General features: G+C 30.6%; 1 protein-coding gene across 1 annotated transcript in view; it reads left to right on the top strand.

Annotated features, from left to right (window-relative positions):
- LOC140445562 (uncharacterized) overlaps nucleotides 1-18,858 on the top strand; it is a 156,016-nt gene that overhangs the window by 128,080 nt on the left and 9,078 nt on the right. Inside the window, exon 4 of the mRNA XM_072537682.1 lies at nucleotides 12,257-12,462. Within this exon, the coding sequence (XP_072393783.1) occupies nucleotides 12,257-12,462 (206 nt within the window). The remainder of the gene's footprint in view (nucleotides 1-12,256; nucleotides 12,463-18,858) is intronic.

An 18,858-nucleotide genomic window follows, 5' to 3' on the forward strand; every position in this document is an offset into this window, starting at 1 on the left:
CTTATCTAACTGCTTCAAATATTGGAAAAATCGAGTATTATGCATCTAAAGTAAGCCAAAGTACTCGGCAGTTTTGGCATTCTTGAATCAATTTTATAATACTAACTCCTTTTTCTCAATATAGATAATAAAAGTACTTACCAAGAGCTTTAACTTAAGTGATGGTAGAATTCTCTGGGTGCTCGAGCGCCGAGCGGCCAAGAGTGTAAGGATTAATGCTAGTACGAATTCGTGCACGCATGTGTGCACAAATATTTTTTCTCTAATAATTTTTGGAATTCTAATAAATATAATAAGCTTACAATAGAGTTTTACCGTATTATTTTACAAAAATCGCTGAAAAAAATAATAAATTATAGTACATGAATTGAACCTGGCAGTAATAGTTACAAATTTGACACTGCCTAAAAAACTGTTTGAATCGCCAATAGGAAATGATTTTAATTATCAACGAAAATTTTTAAATTGAAAAAATATCACTATCTATTAGGATAATGTAAACATGCCGAGTGGAACAGTAGATGCATTATGCTTTAGTATATAGCATTAGTATATGCTTTAGTATATAGCATTTATGCTTTAGTTCACATTGGAAAACTTTTTATCAAAGTTTTTTATCACAAATGTTTATTCTCAAAACGAACAGTAAAACGAAAATTTTTAAACTTAATTAGAATATAAGAATATTTATATCGTATATAGTTATATATATATATATATATATATATATATATATATATACATATATATATATATATATATATATATATATATATATATATATATATATATTATTTAAGTACTTATTTATAAGGTTCTAACTGCAATGGGAATGAAATAATTATGCAGCGACTATGCGGCGCAGTGCAATGCCAACTTAACTTTAAAAAAATCATCTAATGTATAATTGGAACGATACATAATAATTGTTATTGACAACCGAAAACAACTGCCACAGTCTGTGTCGAAATTTGTGAAGAAAGGCCCTTGTGGTTTCATCATTAAGCATATAATATGATACAAAATATATTATATATTAAACAAGTAACAAAGACAACGTTTGCAACAAGAATTTACCTTCCCGCGCATTCTTAATTCTTGCGCATGCTCGTGTAGTATGTTTTTTTCCTTGTCACTAATGTCACTCACTATAAATTTGTTACAACGTTACATTACAAGTTATCGTTTAATATTCTTCTTTACTTTTCTCGTCCGAGGTTTTATAGTCTGATATCGCTATTATTATCATCCTTTCTTATTGACATCGATATATATTTTTTATGTATATATACATCTTAAGATTCAATCTTTAAATATCACGTTGTACAAACGGTGTTTGAGTAGATTCAGAGTTCGAGCTGTTTGAAATTGATCATTTTCGTGAAAATCGCGTTTTTCGAATTTTCAAGCTAGCAGCAAAAAAAAATCTTTGAACTTTTAGAGTAACGAATCTTGGTGTGACGATAGTTCTTCATAAGTGCAACAGCCTGTAACTCTTTATTTTTTGTGTTTTAGCCATTATTGATCTTATCTAACTGCTTCAAAAATTGTAAAAATCGAGTATTATGCATCTAAAGTAATCCAAAGTACTCGGCAGTTTTGACATTCTTGAATCCATTTCATAATACTAACTCCTTTTTCTCAATATAGATAATAAAAGTACTTACCAAGAGTACTTTAATTTAAGTGATGGTAGAATTCTCTATGTGCTCGAAAACCAAAGTTTGAATTGTTGAAACGTTTTTTTATAATTCAGTGTATTAAATCTGTGAAAAGTCGTTTTTGCCTATTAGTAAGTTTATGTAAAATTTTGAACAACTTTGATTTTGTAGCATACAGAAAACTTCTTTATTATCGAATGAAAGGAATACATATTTAATTTTAAAATATTTTATTAAATATTACTATAATATTATGTTCTTAAAAAATAATTCAAGAATTTAGTTAAATTAAATTAAATTTATGTAAAAAATAATACGAGAAGTATTTTGATTTCCTGTGAAACTTTGAATTTACATATTTAACCAGAATATTTCATTGGTAAAAATTCGTTAATTACTTTTTATCTTTATTTTATGTTTATTTTTATTTCATATAAAAAGTTTATATTTAATCATTAGAACTATTGTAAATCTACATCAATAATTTTTTGTTCTTCAGCAAAAGAGGTAAACTTCATTATCATTTGTTTTCCTTCTACTGGAATGTAAGAATGATGCTTTCTAGTATTTGGAAATGTTTTAATAGCATTGAAACGCTTTCGCAAATGGCACTCAAATTTTTGTACCTCATTATTTGGTACCCATAACGCCCTGTAATAAATTATAAAATTACCAATACACCATACAATTATAAACATTTTATCATGATATTTAAAAAATAATTTTATATAATTACTTTATATTTGTAGCATCATTATTGTTTACATATTCATACATCTCTCATACATCTCACTTGCATTTGTGATTTGTGCTTCTGGAGGTGACCTTATACAATGCCACATAATCAGTCTTTTTATAGTAGCGCCAGTAGCATCACATGGAGATTTCCCATGACTGGTTGCAAAAAATGTATGATGTTACGTTTATTCCAAAGTCTTTTTCGTGACATATTATATTAGCCAAATGATTCCTAGGCGGAAAATAACAATTTCAAATTTAAGAATCATGATAACATTTTATTATTATAAAGTTAAATATTTATAAATAATTGAAATTTTATTACTTATTTTTGTATTGCTGTGGTGCTCCATCTAAAAAATAGATGACATTTATGATCCAGCTATATTTCTCTTTAATTTCGGCCATTAATTTTGCAGTAAACGAATTTATTGTGTAAGCCAAATGGTCCTTAGTGTCACTAATCATGCAATAATTTACGTTTAAAAGTTGATCACTTTCCTTGTTTTTAAAATAAATGCAAAAAGGGTGTACCGTTGCTTGTGAATTATTATAATAAAATGCTTGAATAGATTGCTGAATAATAAAAGAATAATTTTCCGAAAAGTCTATTAAAATGATACACGTGTATCATTACTGCCAGGTTCAATTCATATACTATAATTTATTATTTTTTTCAGCGATTTTTGTAAAATAATACGGTAAAACTCTATTGTAAGCTTATTATATTTATTAGAATTCCAAAAATTATTAGAGAAAAAATATTTGTGCACACATGCGTGCACGAATTCGTACTAGCATTAATCCTTACACTCTTGGCCGCTCGGCGCTCGAGCCGCTCGAGCACCCAGAGAATTCTACCATCACTTAAGTTAAAGCTCTTAGTAAGTACTTTTATTATCTATATTGAGAAAAAGGAGTTAGTATTATAAAATTGATTCAAGAATGCCAAAACTGCCGAGTACTTTGGCTTACTTTAGATGCATAATACTCGATTTTTCCAATATTTGAAGCAGTTAGATAAGGTCAATAATGGCTAAAACACAAAAAATAAAGAGTTACAGGTTGTTGTACATATGAAAAACTATCATCACACCAAGTTTCGTTACTCTAAAAGTTCAAAGATTTTTTTGCTGCCAGCTTGAAAATTCGAAAAAACGTGATTTTCACGAAAATGATCAATTTTAAACAGCTCTAACTCTAAATCTACTTGATAAATTTTAATTTACCAAGTCCCATTTTAAAGGTAATAAAAAATCCTTTCAAATAAGACCTATCAAAGGTATTTCTAATTACCAATTCACTATTTATGATTTTTTAAAAATAACCAAAATCTTTAAATTTCGTCCGCACTAATTTAGTCCCCGACAATGGATCTTCGGATCTAGAATTTTGAAAATTGTTTTGTAAATAGCTGACGTTATAACAAAAAAAATGAGCTATTCTAAATTAAAATCGGTTTATAGGACATCGAGATATAGCTTTTTGAATATAGGCTAAAAAGGGCCTTTTTTGGGCCTTTGAGAAGGGATTTCTCGGGCCCTAGTGTACCTACAGGGCTGAAATTTAAACTGTAGTCTTATTTCATAAGGTATAATAACATACTATAATTTGAAGCAAATCCAAAGACCCCTCCCACAAAAGTGGGTGAAAAGTATTGGAATTGCTCATATATATATATATATATATATATATATATATATATATATATATATATATATATATAAGGGATTCTACAGTATTCGCTGCCTTCCCTCGCTCAACCGTTTCCATCTCTCTCTGTTGTCCCATTCTCCATCGTTTAGGCGTCTCTTACTCATGGCGTCATTTACTTTCTTCCTCCAGGATCTTCGCAGGCATTCCATCTCTGCTGCTACTATCTTACTGTTGTTTTTCTTGTTTATAATCCAATTTTCAGCCCCATTGTCATAATACTTCGCACTAATGTGTTATAAATCTGTGTTTTTGTCTCATATTTAGGTATCTATCCCACTTTACTGAGTTAAGTTGTTGGATTGCTGTTGTTGTTTGTCCTAATCTTTGCTTAATTTTTTGCTCTGTTGTTGCCTTTTTCGTGATTATAAACCCCAAGTATTTGAATTTATCCTTTCCTTTGATTGTTACGTTGTCGTCAATCTGTAGATCTTCTATGTCTTCTTCACTTGTAGATAGGTACTCTGTTTTCACGAGGATAAGATCTAGGCCAGCCTTGATATATTCTTCTTGTAGTTTCTTCATTATGTAACTGAGGTGTTCTTGGTCTTATGCAATCACTACTTGATCGTCTGCAAAGCTTAACGTATATAGGTATTCGTTTCGTACCGGTACTCCCATGCCTTCGCATTTTCTTTTCCATATAGTCCAAGCGTTCTCTAAGTATATTTTGAATAGGGTTGGAAATGTGGAACAACCTTGCAGGAGCCCTTTTGTTTTGGTGAAGTCTCCTATGATTCTTGTTCCCATTTTAATGGACACTTTATTTTCTTTATACAGAGCTTTTGTAGCTTCTATGAGTTCCGTCTGTATTTCTAATTTGTACATTGCGTCATATAGTTCGGACCTTGTATAGAGTCATACGCCTTTCTTAGGTCCACAAATGCCAAATGTATAGCTCTATATTGTTTGCTATTTTCTTTTCCAATAGTTGTTCCAGTGTGTATATGTGGTTTATGCATGATCTTCCTGCCGTGAAGCCTGCCTGATCCTTCCCGATTTTGCCTTTTATCGCTTGCTCTATCTTTTATCGCAGTATCTTTCCATATAATCTTCCTATTGATGATATTACGCTTATTCTTCTATAGTTTTTGCATCGTTTTATATCTCCTTTCTTAAATATAGATGCCATATATGCCTCCGTCCATTCCTTTGGGAGCTGTTCTCCATTTATGCCTTTCTGAAATATCCATTTTATCATCCGATGCCTCCAGGTCACGGTGCTTTCTTATTTTTGATTGCTTTTATGGCCGTTCTCATTTCCCTATCTGTTATTTCTATTTCTTGTTGTGGGGATCTGCTTCGTCTTCACCTGTTTTCTTTTCCAATGAATTGTGGTTTTTGTTCTGTTAACAGTTCCTTGTAATAGTTCTTCTATTCTTTGTCCTGTATATTTCCGAATTTAATTTTTTCTTTTGAGTTTTGTTTGAATCCTGTCAGTACTTTCCATGACTCCGAAGTTCTTGTACCTCCTATGTGTGTTTCAATATTTAAGCAAGTTCTTTCCCATTCTTCAGTCTTTTGTTGTGTTATGTGTTTTTTCACTTCTCTATCCTTTTCTTTATAAACTTCATCGTTGTTTGTAGTCAGCCATTTTCTGTATAGTTGCTTTTTTCTTAATTATTCTTTTTGTTGGTTCATTTATTTCATAATAGTGCTGTTTATTTGTTATATGTTTTTTCTCTCCAAGTGCTTCGAAGGCTGCTTGTTTTATAGTCGCCTTTATATGCTCGTATATTTCTTCGATGTTGCCGTATCTGAATTCTATTAATTTTTGGTCAAGACGTTGTTTGTACAGTTCTTTTATTGATTGTTCTTGGAGTAGTTCTATATTTTATTGTTTTTCTGTTAGAGTGTTCAACGGTTCTGTAATAATTTATGATTGAAACTGTAATAAATCTAATAAACCACTCTAATAAATTGTCACCACTCTAATAAATAAATGCTGTCACCATTGTAGAAGACGTCTGTCTCAATATCAATATCAATGCATCTACAATTCTTAGGGGATACTTATCCCTGCGAGCGGGGCAAGGCTTACTGGTTCCACTAGTCTGGACTGACTGGTTCCGCCCTCGCGGATTTACAAGAGGGTAGGGAGATTTTGGGAGGAAAGGGATTAAGGACTTCTCGGTCTCAGGTCCTGCAAAGAGTGAGAGGCTATGGGCTTACGTTAGAAGCCGGAGCACTGCATAAGCGGAAATGTGTATCTCTTCTAGTCTCTACCTGTAACGGCCGGGAATAACAAGTTTCAATCATAAATTATTACAGTGGTGACAAGCGGTTTCCGGTTTAGGAAGAAAAAAAAATAATATGGAAGATAGGGTCGATTAAGTTAAGTTTTCTGTAAACTTTTTCGAGTTTTTTTATATCGTTGAAATCTTGCTTTGCCAGTGGCACTCCAAAAAATTTTTTTTTCTAGTATAGAAACAGTACAGTATCCAGCAAATATTATTATTCATGTGCAGGACTTCTTTTCTGAAAAATATTTTTTTCACCATTGACGTTTTGCGTCCAGAGACATATAGACCCTCGATCAACTTGAAAAATTTTAGGGTATAAGCAAATAAATCAGTTTGGAAAATTTCCGTCAGGTCCCTCAAGTACTAAATAATTTTTCGTGCTGTAGCACAAATCTTGTTTTAGCGAGTAGATTTTTTTTATCGCGAGAAAATAGCTTCATAGCAATCCCGTCCTAAAACCAAAAAATTCCAAGAGGCCGTTGTATACGTTAAACTTTGTCGAATTTATTCTTTATTAATTTGGAATATATAATAATTACTTAAATAATTATTACTCTTTACTAGGCTAATTATCCTTATTTTTCCTTCTTTATTTCCTTGCTATGTTTACATTACAGTTCTTCTGTAGAGGGGGTCTTATTATGTTTCCAATTAATGCACATATTTGCTGTCAGTACTTTATGGTTAGTTCCATATCCTGTTCCTTTCTGACTTGCACATCGTTTATCTTTATTGTGGTATCTTGTTTGACTATTACCCGGGGATGTGTTTTCCGTATTTGGCTTTTTCATCTTGCGATTTTCGTTCTTCTTACCCTTACGTTTCTCCGTGTGGTAGGTTGCTAATTCTAACACCACAACCTCCGTTTGGAGGACCTTTCTTCAGCCGCCCAATCTGGATCAGACGCTGTTGGTTCATCCGGCCTCTCGACCATTGTGACTTTTCCAACCATTCCCTGCTCTTAAGACCGTTGACCGGTTTTCATCTGTACCCCAGGCAGGGACCCTCGCAGGCTGCTATCAGCCGGGTCAGCTGAATCCTGTTTTTTTTTTATAGAGGTATTCTCTGTCCCTCTGTCAATTCACCCCATACCAATACAGGCAAAGTACTATAATATATTATTTGGTTTACATATCCACCGTCGTTTAGTCTCTGATTTATATTTGGAAGAGTAAACCACTGTAATGTAGTTTTTGACGTATAATTTGAATAGCAGAAAGATTTATTTTGTTAATTTTATATAAATTGGAGGAGGTATGTATAGCAATTTTAGATGGAAGACCAATTGGTTTTAATCTGATAAGTGTATACAAAATTGATAATGTTTTTATTTTCTATACCTTATAAAAAGGGTTAAAAATTTAATATGTATACACGAATAAAATTTTAAAGGTATTCACTCCTTCTGGAAGACGACTTTTTTAACCGCATTTTAAAAAGAGGAGCTATAGTCGGGACGTGTAAATAATATACATAAAGTATATATATATATATATATATATATATATATATATATATATATATATATATATATATATATAAATATATATAAATATATATATATATATATATATATATATATATATATATATAAATATATATATATATATATATATATATATATATATATATATATATAACAATTTATTGGATTGGTGTGTCGGCTATGTGGTCTGTTATTTAAAAGAAAACTCTTTTTTCTTTTATTACTCTATATTTTGCTGATTTTTTGTCAGCTTCATCAGGAGACAACTGAAATATGGTTAAAATGTATATAAATATCAGCTGAAAATAAACAATGATTTACTTACAGATTTAGAGTTAAAAATATTTAAAAATGTTGTACATAATATATTCAAAACAGTACTGACAATATTGGTTAAAGCACCTAGTCACTAGTAATTAAATTTAAAAAAAAATTTTAGCAAAAAAAACAACTAAGAAACAATTAAAACACAATGAAAAAAAGTAATAAAAAGAAAAAAGAGTTTTTTTTTTAAATAACAGACACACCAATCCAATAAATTGTTATTTACGTTTCGGTCGATAATCCTACCAGTTTTGCTGTTTAATGATGGGTTTTTATCAAGACATTCAAGCGATAAATGGAAACGAGGCTACAATGTTGATGAAAAGATTGGCCAGTTTAAATTCAAAAGCTGCTAAAATCACTAACAGAAGAATATTTTTACTACGATGTAGAGCCACTAATGTTATTCCAAATCACATTCAAAACAGTACAAAAAAACCTACAAATGATTTTATATACAGGTAATGACATATTTATGAGTAATGCAGTAGATGGGTTCATTAAGCAGTTATGTAAAAAAAACTTTAGCTTTAGAAATAAAAATAACATGCAATAATTTAGTATATTTACAAAAATCTATTAGTACAGTTAAATTTCGATTGCAGAATATTTTTACCGTTGCACATCATGCAAGATTTTGAAGCCAGTTTAAAGCGATCTTTTGATTATATTTTTAGAGATGTTAAGATAAAGAACATTAACAAATATGAAAGATTATATTCTAACGACACTCCTAAAGTAAATAAGCTATTTAATAACAACAGTAAATGGTTCAAAAATATATCTTCTGTTAATATTCCCACAAATGTTTCTGACTTCCTGTCTCTGGGTCCAAAATTTGGGGTTTCTTGTCCAAAATCAGATTTTAAGTTAGATAATTTTTTAGGTGATGTAGAAAATATAATAGATGCAATACCGGATACATCTAAAGACTTATTAAGAGCAAAAGTTACTAATGTCGTTAGTAACTACTTAAATCATTCCAACAAAGAACATTCTAGTGTTTTAAATAAAACCGAATATATTGAAAAATTTTCTTATAATGAACTTATAAAAACTATGAGGAATAACTTAGAAATAAATCAAGAATTTGCCAAAAAACTGACTATATACAATGCATCTTGTCCAAGACTTTACTGCTTACCAAAAATCCATAAAGAAGGTATACCACTGAGACCTATTGTAAGCTCTATAAATTCGGTAACTTATGACTTATCCAAATTTCTTGCCAACATTCTTAAAGATGCTTTTGACGAAGTGAACAACTATAATGCAAAGGATACATTTTTATTTGTTAATGATGTCAGAGAGTTGATTTTACCGAAAGATTATGTTTTAATTTCGTTAGATGTCATATCGTTATTTACTAACATACCAATAGATCTGGTCAGTAATATAATACAGTCAAAATGGAATCCCATCCAAAATTATACAACAATTTCTAAGGATAGTTTTTTAACACTACTGAATTATGTTTTTGAGAACACCCATTTTAACTTTAATGATAAATTCTATCGACAAATATTTGGAGCACCTATGGGTAGTCTACTCAGCCCCATAATAGCAACCATCATTTTGGACCATTTGCTGGATGTCATTATTCCACAATTACCTTTCCCTTTACCCTTCATCAAAAAATTTGTAGACGATCTTATATGTTCTGTTCCTACTTCACAAATTCAAAATACGTTGAACATTTTCAATAACTTTAACAAAGATATCCAATTTACTTTGGAGATTGAAAATGATTGTTCCATCTTTTCTGGACACCAAATTAATAAGAACTGAACAAAACAAAATATTGATAGATTGGTATCAAAAGCCAACATATTCTGGAAGATATTTAAACTTTTTTTCAAATCATCCTACTCATCAAAAGTTTAATACAGTGATTGTAATGAAGGATAGGGTAAGGCATATTAGTGATGATAAATTCATAAACAGAAACTTGAAATTTGCTGTTAAACATCTTTAAGAATAATGGATACCCAAAACATATCCTTAAAAAATTGATATTTAACTAAGACATTTTTGACGGTCCCACTGATATCGGAGCAGTACAAACAATCCAATATAAAAAATTTTGTTAATTTTATACTTTAAAAAGTCACAAAAATGTCACAGTATGTTAACAAGAAAACAATATAATATGATACAATACTTCTATTCTATCGCTGATGTACAATATATCGAAACATGAAGCCAGGAGAAAAAGTAACTTGTTTTAATTAGAGCTTAGTAAACAGTTTAAAAAAAAATTATAAAAAAGCATGGAACGCATGAAGAAGCATGAACTCCACCTTGATGAGGAATCCACATCTGAGTCTTCTCCTAGATATTGCCCATTACCCTATTTTCCGCAGGTTACAGAGAAACTTACTAAATTGTTTAAACCCCTATCTACTAAAATAGGCATCAAAAATTGTAAAACAGTTGGAAATCTCTTTTCGCGTATCAAAACACCTTTAGATATTTGGGAGAAATCAAATGTAGTATATAACATTCCATGCAAAAACTGTCATTTGAAGTATATTGGCCAAACAAAAAAAACCCTTAAAGGGCGCGTTATGTCTCATAAAATTGATATCAGATGCAACAAGAACTCTTGTGCTCTCAGTACCCACTCTATCTCTCTTAATCACAAAATTTACTTTGAGAATATTAAATCTCTAGGAACTGAGAATAATTTCTATAAAAGATCCTTCCTACAAGTGTGTCACATATTAAGGGAAAAAAACTCTATGAACAGACGTACTGATGTCAATAATCTCAGCATCATTTATGACTCCTTGCTGTTGAATAATCCATAAAATCTTTGAGTTAAATGTTATATTTCATTAACTTAACTTATTCACGCCCAAATCCGATCTGATTTTCGTAGATAGTAAGCCACATTATATTTTGTTTTTCTCTTCGTAATATTTGAGCCCTTTCCGTCAGAAATAGTTGCTTTTTTTAATTGCTTTGGTGTCTCCAACAATAAAGTTAACTTTACATGCTTTTTTTATAATTTTTTTTTAATTGTTTACTAAGTCTAAATAAAACAAGTTACTTTTTCTCCTGGCTTCATGTTTCGATATATTGTACTTCAGCGATAGAATAGAAGTATTGTATTATATGGTTTTCTTGTAAACATACTGTGACATTTTTGTAATTTTTTAAAGTTTGTATAAAATTAAAAAAACTCTGAATGTGTTTTTTACTGTAATTTTATAGTAGTTATTAAATGTATTTTCTAACACCTAAACTTATGCATTTGACATTGTTGGACATCTGTATATGACTTTACAATCATTAGAACTGAAGAAGTGCAGAAATACTGCACGAAACATTTTCTATTAAAAGATTGAAATAGTTTTTAAATTTTTGTTTCTCCTTGACCAAAATCCTCATTTACAGTGAGATTTTAATTTCACTCAAATTATGTATTTAAATAAAGTAAACATTAAATATTGGGTTTGCAGCAATAAAAATCATCCAAAACACTTAATTATTAAATTTTAAGTAATTTTTGAATTTCAAACATAGAAATAGGTTTTTTATATTGAACAAATATGACAGATAAAATAAATTTTATCAACATTACATAACATCATTGATGATACAACCTCATTAAGTTTGTAAGTAGTGAATTTTTTAATTAATTATACCAACGGTAACAAACTATTCATCACATTTGTAGCTCCCTGATGAAGGGCATAACCAATGTCCGAAAGCTTGGAATAAAAATTTACAAGAGTACACGTTTCATTTTTTATTGCTGCAAACCCAATATTTAATGTTTACTTGTTTACTTCCTTACGTTGTCAGCAAATACTTCTGGTTCATATATATATATATATATATATATATATATATATATATATATATATATATATATAATAAAGTACAATTTAATTAACCTTTTATAACATGTGACTAGTTGTATGACAACAGTTTACAAAACAGTAATAACAAAATCTAGAAAGTTTTCGTAGGGACCAAATAGTATGGCATGGTGATATATTCGAAGTTAATTAAATTTCAAATATCTACAAAACATACTTGAACGAGAAAATATAGGAAACATTCACTTTTATTTTTACTCGTAGGTAATGTTCGTTACATCTGGACTTCTGGTAGAAAATGCAACTTTGCTGGTTGCGAACGAGCTGATCTACAGCCACCAAATATCAACGGATGGTTCTGGTCAGGATCTGGTGCTAAAATTGGACCTACCACTCAAAGAAATACTGGAGATTGGAGTTATACTGGTGGATTTGGTCAACAACAACCAGACAATAGAGAAGCGGCACAAGTAAGTTTTTTAAAAAACATATCTCAATACATACCGTCATATGGCATTTGCTGGTTGGTTTATTTTACATATTGCATTCATTAATTATATCCATTCGGGGAGTCTGGAAATCTATACCAGTTTATACAGGTATCGAGGATCCAGGCTTAATCCGGTCGCGGACGATGTATTTTTGCACTCCCGCAGCCGACTCTGGACAGAAATACTGTGTAGCTGACACTCTTCTGGCAAGTTCATTAGCCCTTTCATTGTCTATTACTTCGCGGTGAGCTGCGACCGATAGCAATGTTAGGTTTTGCCAGTTTTTCGAGTTCTTTTCGGAATTCCCTCACTAGCGTAGAGTCCACCTTATTTTCTTTTTATTGAACGTAAGAGCCTTAAGGTAACTTGGTGAGTAAATAGAAATCAATATATCAGATAAAATTCTGTGGAAGCTTGTAAATAAATTTTGTATTGTTTTATTTTAAATAATAAAAATCATTAAATACATTTTTTAATTTTAAAAGCAAACTTTTGTCAAATAGAGGTGGATTAAACTTCAGTTGGGTTAAATTTTTTTCATGACTTCTACTGTATTTAAAAAATTATTGCCTGAAGTCGCTAAGGATAAATCATATACTTATACCCACATCGCTTTCATTCTTACAAAATTTGATTTAATTTGTTCAATATAGGTAAAATTAATTCTTATTCTGCTTGTGCCCTACTCGATTATCATGCGTTGGCTATCAAATTGGATATACTATTTTTGTTAAGGGCAGCTCGGAAAAGGAATGCAGGGGATCTGTTAAACCATTCTCTCAGATGTTTAAGCCATGACGTTCGTCTTCGACCTGGCCTTCTTCTTCCATTTATCTTGCCTAGTATTATTAAAGGAAGTATATTATATCTCTCTGGGTAACGCATAACATGGCCAAAATATTCCAGTTTGCAATTTTTGACTATTCTGACCACTGCCGTAACTTTTCCCATCCGCTGCAAAACGACCTGGTTACGAACTATATCAAAATTAAACAGCCAGTGCTAATCATTTACATTTATTGTAACATTGCTAAATTATAATAATTACCAAAGAAAAATGTAGGCAGAATAAAAAATGATCACTGAAAAAGAATGGAACATAATTTTATGGTCTGCAAAAGGACATATGGCGCTTTATAAGAGGTCAAAGAACTTAGGTAAAGGAACTAATAGAACCAAAACACATAGAAAAGGATACATGGATTGACTACCTAAAAAAATTCTACGCAAAAGAAGAATAAATGATCTTAGAACCGAAAACACCAGAAATTACGACAAATGAAGAAGTTACTATAAATACACAGGTAGTTCAAAAAAGACTTTAAAAGCTAAAGAACAGAGAGGCTGTAAGTAAAAACGGAATACCAAACGAATTACTGAAATATTGTGACGCAGGAATTACAGAACCTTTACCAACATTAATTAACAAAATTGTAAAACACAATAAAATACCATAAAATACCGAAAGAATGAAGAAGTAGTGAACTAATTCTACCATTGAAAAAACGAGGTAAAAAATAGCCAGAAAATCGTTAAATACTACGTATTAGAAAATTTACAACTAAAATTTTACAAGAACTAATGAATCAGAGGATGAGTTTAGCAGATAAACAAGAGGGTTTTCCTACTAAAAAAATATGTACAGATGTAATATTTTCGATAGAGCAAATACTTTAGAAATCAGTAGAGTACCATAGTCCAGAATTTCTGTGTCTGATTGACTTAAAGGAAGCATTTAACAAAGACTCAAAGATGTAATCTGTTGTGTCCGTACACACTATGTAGATATCTTGACTATCTCGGTTGATGTCTTCAGGATTGAAATGAATGTACTCGTAATTTGTAAATTACATCTTATATTTTTTTGATAAAATGTGCAATGAATATAGGTTAACTTCCCCGCAGAAAAATGACAGCATGTCCATGTAACATAATCTATCTTCTGTATCATAGAGAAGCTCGTATTAAACATGTTATGGAAATAAAATATCTTGGATGCACTGTCCAGCTATGGAGACCTGGACAAATAAGTGAGAGATCAAGTACAAAAAGCTAATAGACTGACATATTAACTGAAACCGACATATTAACACTGAGATGAAGTCAAGAATTTTTGAAACCAGTGTAAGACCAATAATGACATATGCATCTGAAATAAGACCTGATATAGCCACAGCATAAAGACTATTTTCTTTAAACGGCAGAGATGAGAGTGTTGAGAAGAATTACAGGAAATGCATTACAGGATTGAAAGAGGAGTGAAGACATTAGAAGGAAATGTAACGACTGGATACTGAAAAGAAAAAAGAGTGAAATAACCACATAAGCAAAAATATGTAGCAAGAGATAAATCCCCAATCGGTAGAAGAAGTATCGGTCGATAACGCGTTGCGTTCGGTCATAAGGAAGTTAGATATTAACAATATTTGAGTTGACAATATTTTTATTTTATAATTTATTGTTTAAAAAGCAATAAAGTTAATGAAATATTCTTAGTTGCGGAGAAATCATCAATAATGTTTTATTCAGGCGACAATGCCAGATCTTTATTTAGCGTAAGATATTCTAATAGACCAATTCCAGGTCATACAACAAATTTAAATTATTTTAAATAAGTTTAAAAATACTAGGACCGTGATTCCTAATCGTAACTTTATATTTTTATTAGAACGAATATTTCGAGGGGTTCGAGCGAAAACCCGATAAATGACAAAATTATGAAATCCGGTATTTTTATTTCTTCTGTATTAAAAACACGTCTTCTATCACTGAAAATTTTTTTAAATTGATATTAACATTTTTAAGCACAATAATTGATAAAAACCAAACATGGTAAAAACCGTTAACTCATAATTTTAAATAACACCAACCCAATAATATAACTTTACTAATAAAAATACTTTGAAGTAAACATATTTATAATATGAGAATCCGGTAGAATCATTTATCTTCTTTTCCTGTGTAAAGTTACTAATTTTATTAGAAATATTTCTGAGTTAAAAACAGATAATTAATTTTATCGGAAATTGAAATTCATAATAAATGTCTGAACTATAAAATCAGTTCTAGGAAAAATAAGCTAGAACAACTTAACTGCTTTCTTTTTAAAAGAAAGTCACAAGTTAAGATTTTAAAAATATATAAATACATTTATCGGATATGAAGATTACAAAGCTGTTAATTTTAACAAAATATATTCATGCGAAAATCCAATAAAGAATTTTATACTATGATACTTTATTAAATTTCAGCACATTTTTGTCCTGCGAAAACCCAGTAAACCAATTTTAGGTTACACGAAGTACAATGATTTACCTTTTTGGGTCGGTAGTTCTGATTAGTTCACTCATGTCTGGACATTATTACGGACGTTGCGTTCTCTAACAAAAGTATAGTTTGATTTAATTTGACGATACTACTTCTTTATTTGGAGGTGATTATTCTGACGTAGATCCAAACTACTGCACAGAGTCATCTTTGGATTCTAAAGATATTGGCGTATCTGAAAATCATCTCGTAAACCAAAAAAAAAGTTCAACGTAAGAAAATTTTATACTCTGAGACGTCTACATCTTTAGTGACATTAATAATTAAAGGCATTTTAGAAACAGTACTGCGTAAGGTAACAAAGCCAAAAAGGTGGCGTAAAAATAATCCCGCTGAATGGAAATTGAATATTGCGAAAAAAAGACGGTCAGAAGGTAGCACATATATAACGAAAAACAAAATCAGAGCTCAACCAGCAAGTCAATTGTGATAAATGTAAATTTAAGTGTACTGAAAAGTTTTCTGAAGATTATAGAAACAAACTCTGTAGAAATTACTGGAGTCTAGATTTTAAATCTAGAAAAAATTTTATTTTGCGCAATATAACTGTAAAACAAATTAGGACTAGACTTGTCCTTAAAACTCCCAAAAGAAAGGAACGAAAATTTAGCAAGAAATGTTTCTTTCCACTAGCTAACAACGAACGGATTCCAGTGTGCCAAAAGTTTTTTACAAAAACGCTGTGTATATCCCCAGATGTTATAATAAATGCTGTAGCTAACAGTTATTCTACTGGTTGCTATTCTAAAGAAGATAATCGCGGAAAACAGGAACCAGTTAACAAAACAAAGGCTGAAGATATTCTATTTATTAAAAGTCATATTGAATCCTTTCCGGTTATGGAATCTCATTATACCCGAAAGGATACCATTAGAAAATACTTACATCCCACTCTAAATATCAAAAAAATGTACCAGCTTTACTTAGATATCTGCATCGAAAATAATAGAGACCCTGTTGCTTTACGTAAATATCGATCTATTTTTTGTGAAGAGTATAATCTAAGTTTTTTCACGCCCAAAAAGGACCAGTGTCTTATCTGTGCCAAATATGCTAAGGCTGATCTAGAGCAGAGAAAAAACCTTGAAATAATCTACGAAGAACATAGAAAAAGAAACAAAATTTTTCAGGCCGCTAAAAGAATAGATAAAGACAAAGCAAATAAAATAAAGACAAGACATTTATGTCTATAACATTGGATTTACAAGCAATTTTACAAATACCCAAAGGATCTATTAGTCAATTATACTATCGTAGAAAATTGGTAGTATACAATCTTACTATTTGGGAATCACCGCTACCCAATAACGCACATTGCTTGTGCTGGAATGAAATCAATGGCAAAAAGGGTAGTTCTGAAATCCGAACTTGTATGTATTACTATTTAAGTGAATGCTTAAGAACTGAGGTTAAGCATGTAACAATTTTTTCAGATACCTGTGGCGGTCAAAACCGTAATCAGTTTATAGCCGTACTGCTGTTGTGGATCGTACAAAATATTGACCAATTGGAAATTATAGAACAAAAGTTCTTAGAAGCAGGACATACTTATATGGAAGTGGATTCTATGCACTCGGCAATAGAATCTGCAAGTAAACATGTAAATGTAACTTGCATGAATGACTGGAAAAATATATTTCAAACAGCAAGAAAACAGAAAATGAAGACAGTAGACAATGTGAAACATAATATAGGTCCATACAAGGTAAAAGAAATAAAATATAATGAATTTTTAGATTTAAAGTCACTTTCAGCAAATATATTGCAAAACAGAACAGTAGATTCTGACGGTAATACTGTGCGGTTAAAAATCAAGAGACTAAAATATATTAAAGGTGAAAGAAGGAAAAATTTTTTCAACTACGATCTCTCAGAAGAATTAAAGTGTTTAAACATATCAGAAGATATGGTTTGAATTAAAAAAAACTCCTACTCTACGGTCTAAAAGGCCAAAACAAATTTTATCCCAAAAAGCAACCCTAGACTTACCAACTCCGGGTAATTTACCAAAGTTATACAAAGTACTCTTCCAATAAGCGAAGCAAAAAAAAGGATTTAATAAAGATGTGCCAAGAAAACATTTTTCCGGAAGAGCTGCATGCTTGGATATCAAGTTTAAAAATAGGGAATAATGTCGTAGATCGAATTCCAGACATAATGATGGGAGAAGAATCGGAAGAAAAAGATATTACCTTTTAATTTCCCAAAAAGAATGTAGATTATTATTTGTTTTATTTGAATAAAATACAGTTTATTTTTATTTTATAATTAACAAAATTAAAAATAAAAACCAATAAAATCAAATGTTGTACTCATCCAGCGAGGAAAAACCCGATAAATATCATGTTTTATTTTTTTTGTAAATACCTTTTAATAAGTTAAACTAAAAATAAATTATTCTAACTAAACATTAAATTCTCTACTGTTTGGCTTTAACTAATATTTGAAACAACTTCCTATGACGATTTTAAAGCCTCTTCAATGTTACGAAAATCTTTAATCGCGATTATCTCCGAACAATGATTTTGTTAGTTATCGGGTTTTCGCTCGAACCCCTCGATTTAAAGAACGAATAAAAAATAATTTATGATAATTTCTAAACATCAAACTATAACAAGTGTTAAAACAATCTGCCATTTTGTACTAAGCAGTTTCGCAAGCGATTGTAAAATTTTTATCTAACATTAGTCAGAACGCGTTGCGGTATTTTTGCAGACTCATTAATTTGCATTTTGAATGCTTCAATATCTGTAAATTTTTGGGCAGAATAAATTTTGGATTTTAGATGCCTCCAGATAAAATACACGTTTGGAGCTAGGTTTACCGATCTCTGAGGCCCACTTAATGTTACAGTTAGGCCCTATCAATTTATTATTAACACGGTTTTTAAGGAATTCCTTAACCTCTCGGCTATTGTGCGCAGGGCATCCATCCGTTTGAAACCAAATTTCTATTTCATCTAGAGTTACTTCGCAACTCTCGATAAAATCTCTGCTTATAGCAAGTGAAAAAATGTTTCTGAATTTAAATTTTTCGCATAGAAAAATG

The sequence above is a fragment of the Diabrotica undecimpunctata genome, chromosome 7 (assembly GCF_040954645.1).
Source record: "Diabrotica undecimpunctata isolate CICGRU chromosome 7, icDiaUnde3, whole genome shotgun sequence".
NCBI lineage: Eukaryota > Metazoa > Arthropoda > Insecta > Coleoptera > Chrysomelidae > Diabrotica > Diabrotica undecimpunctata.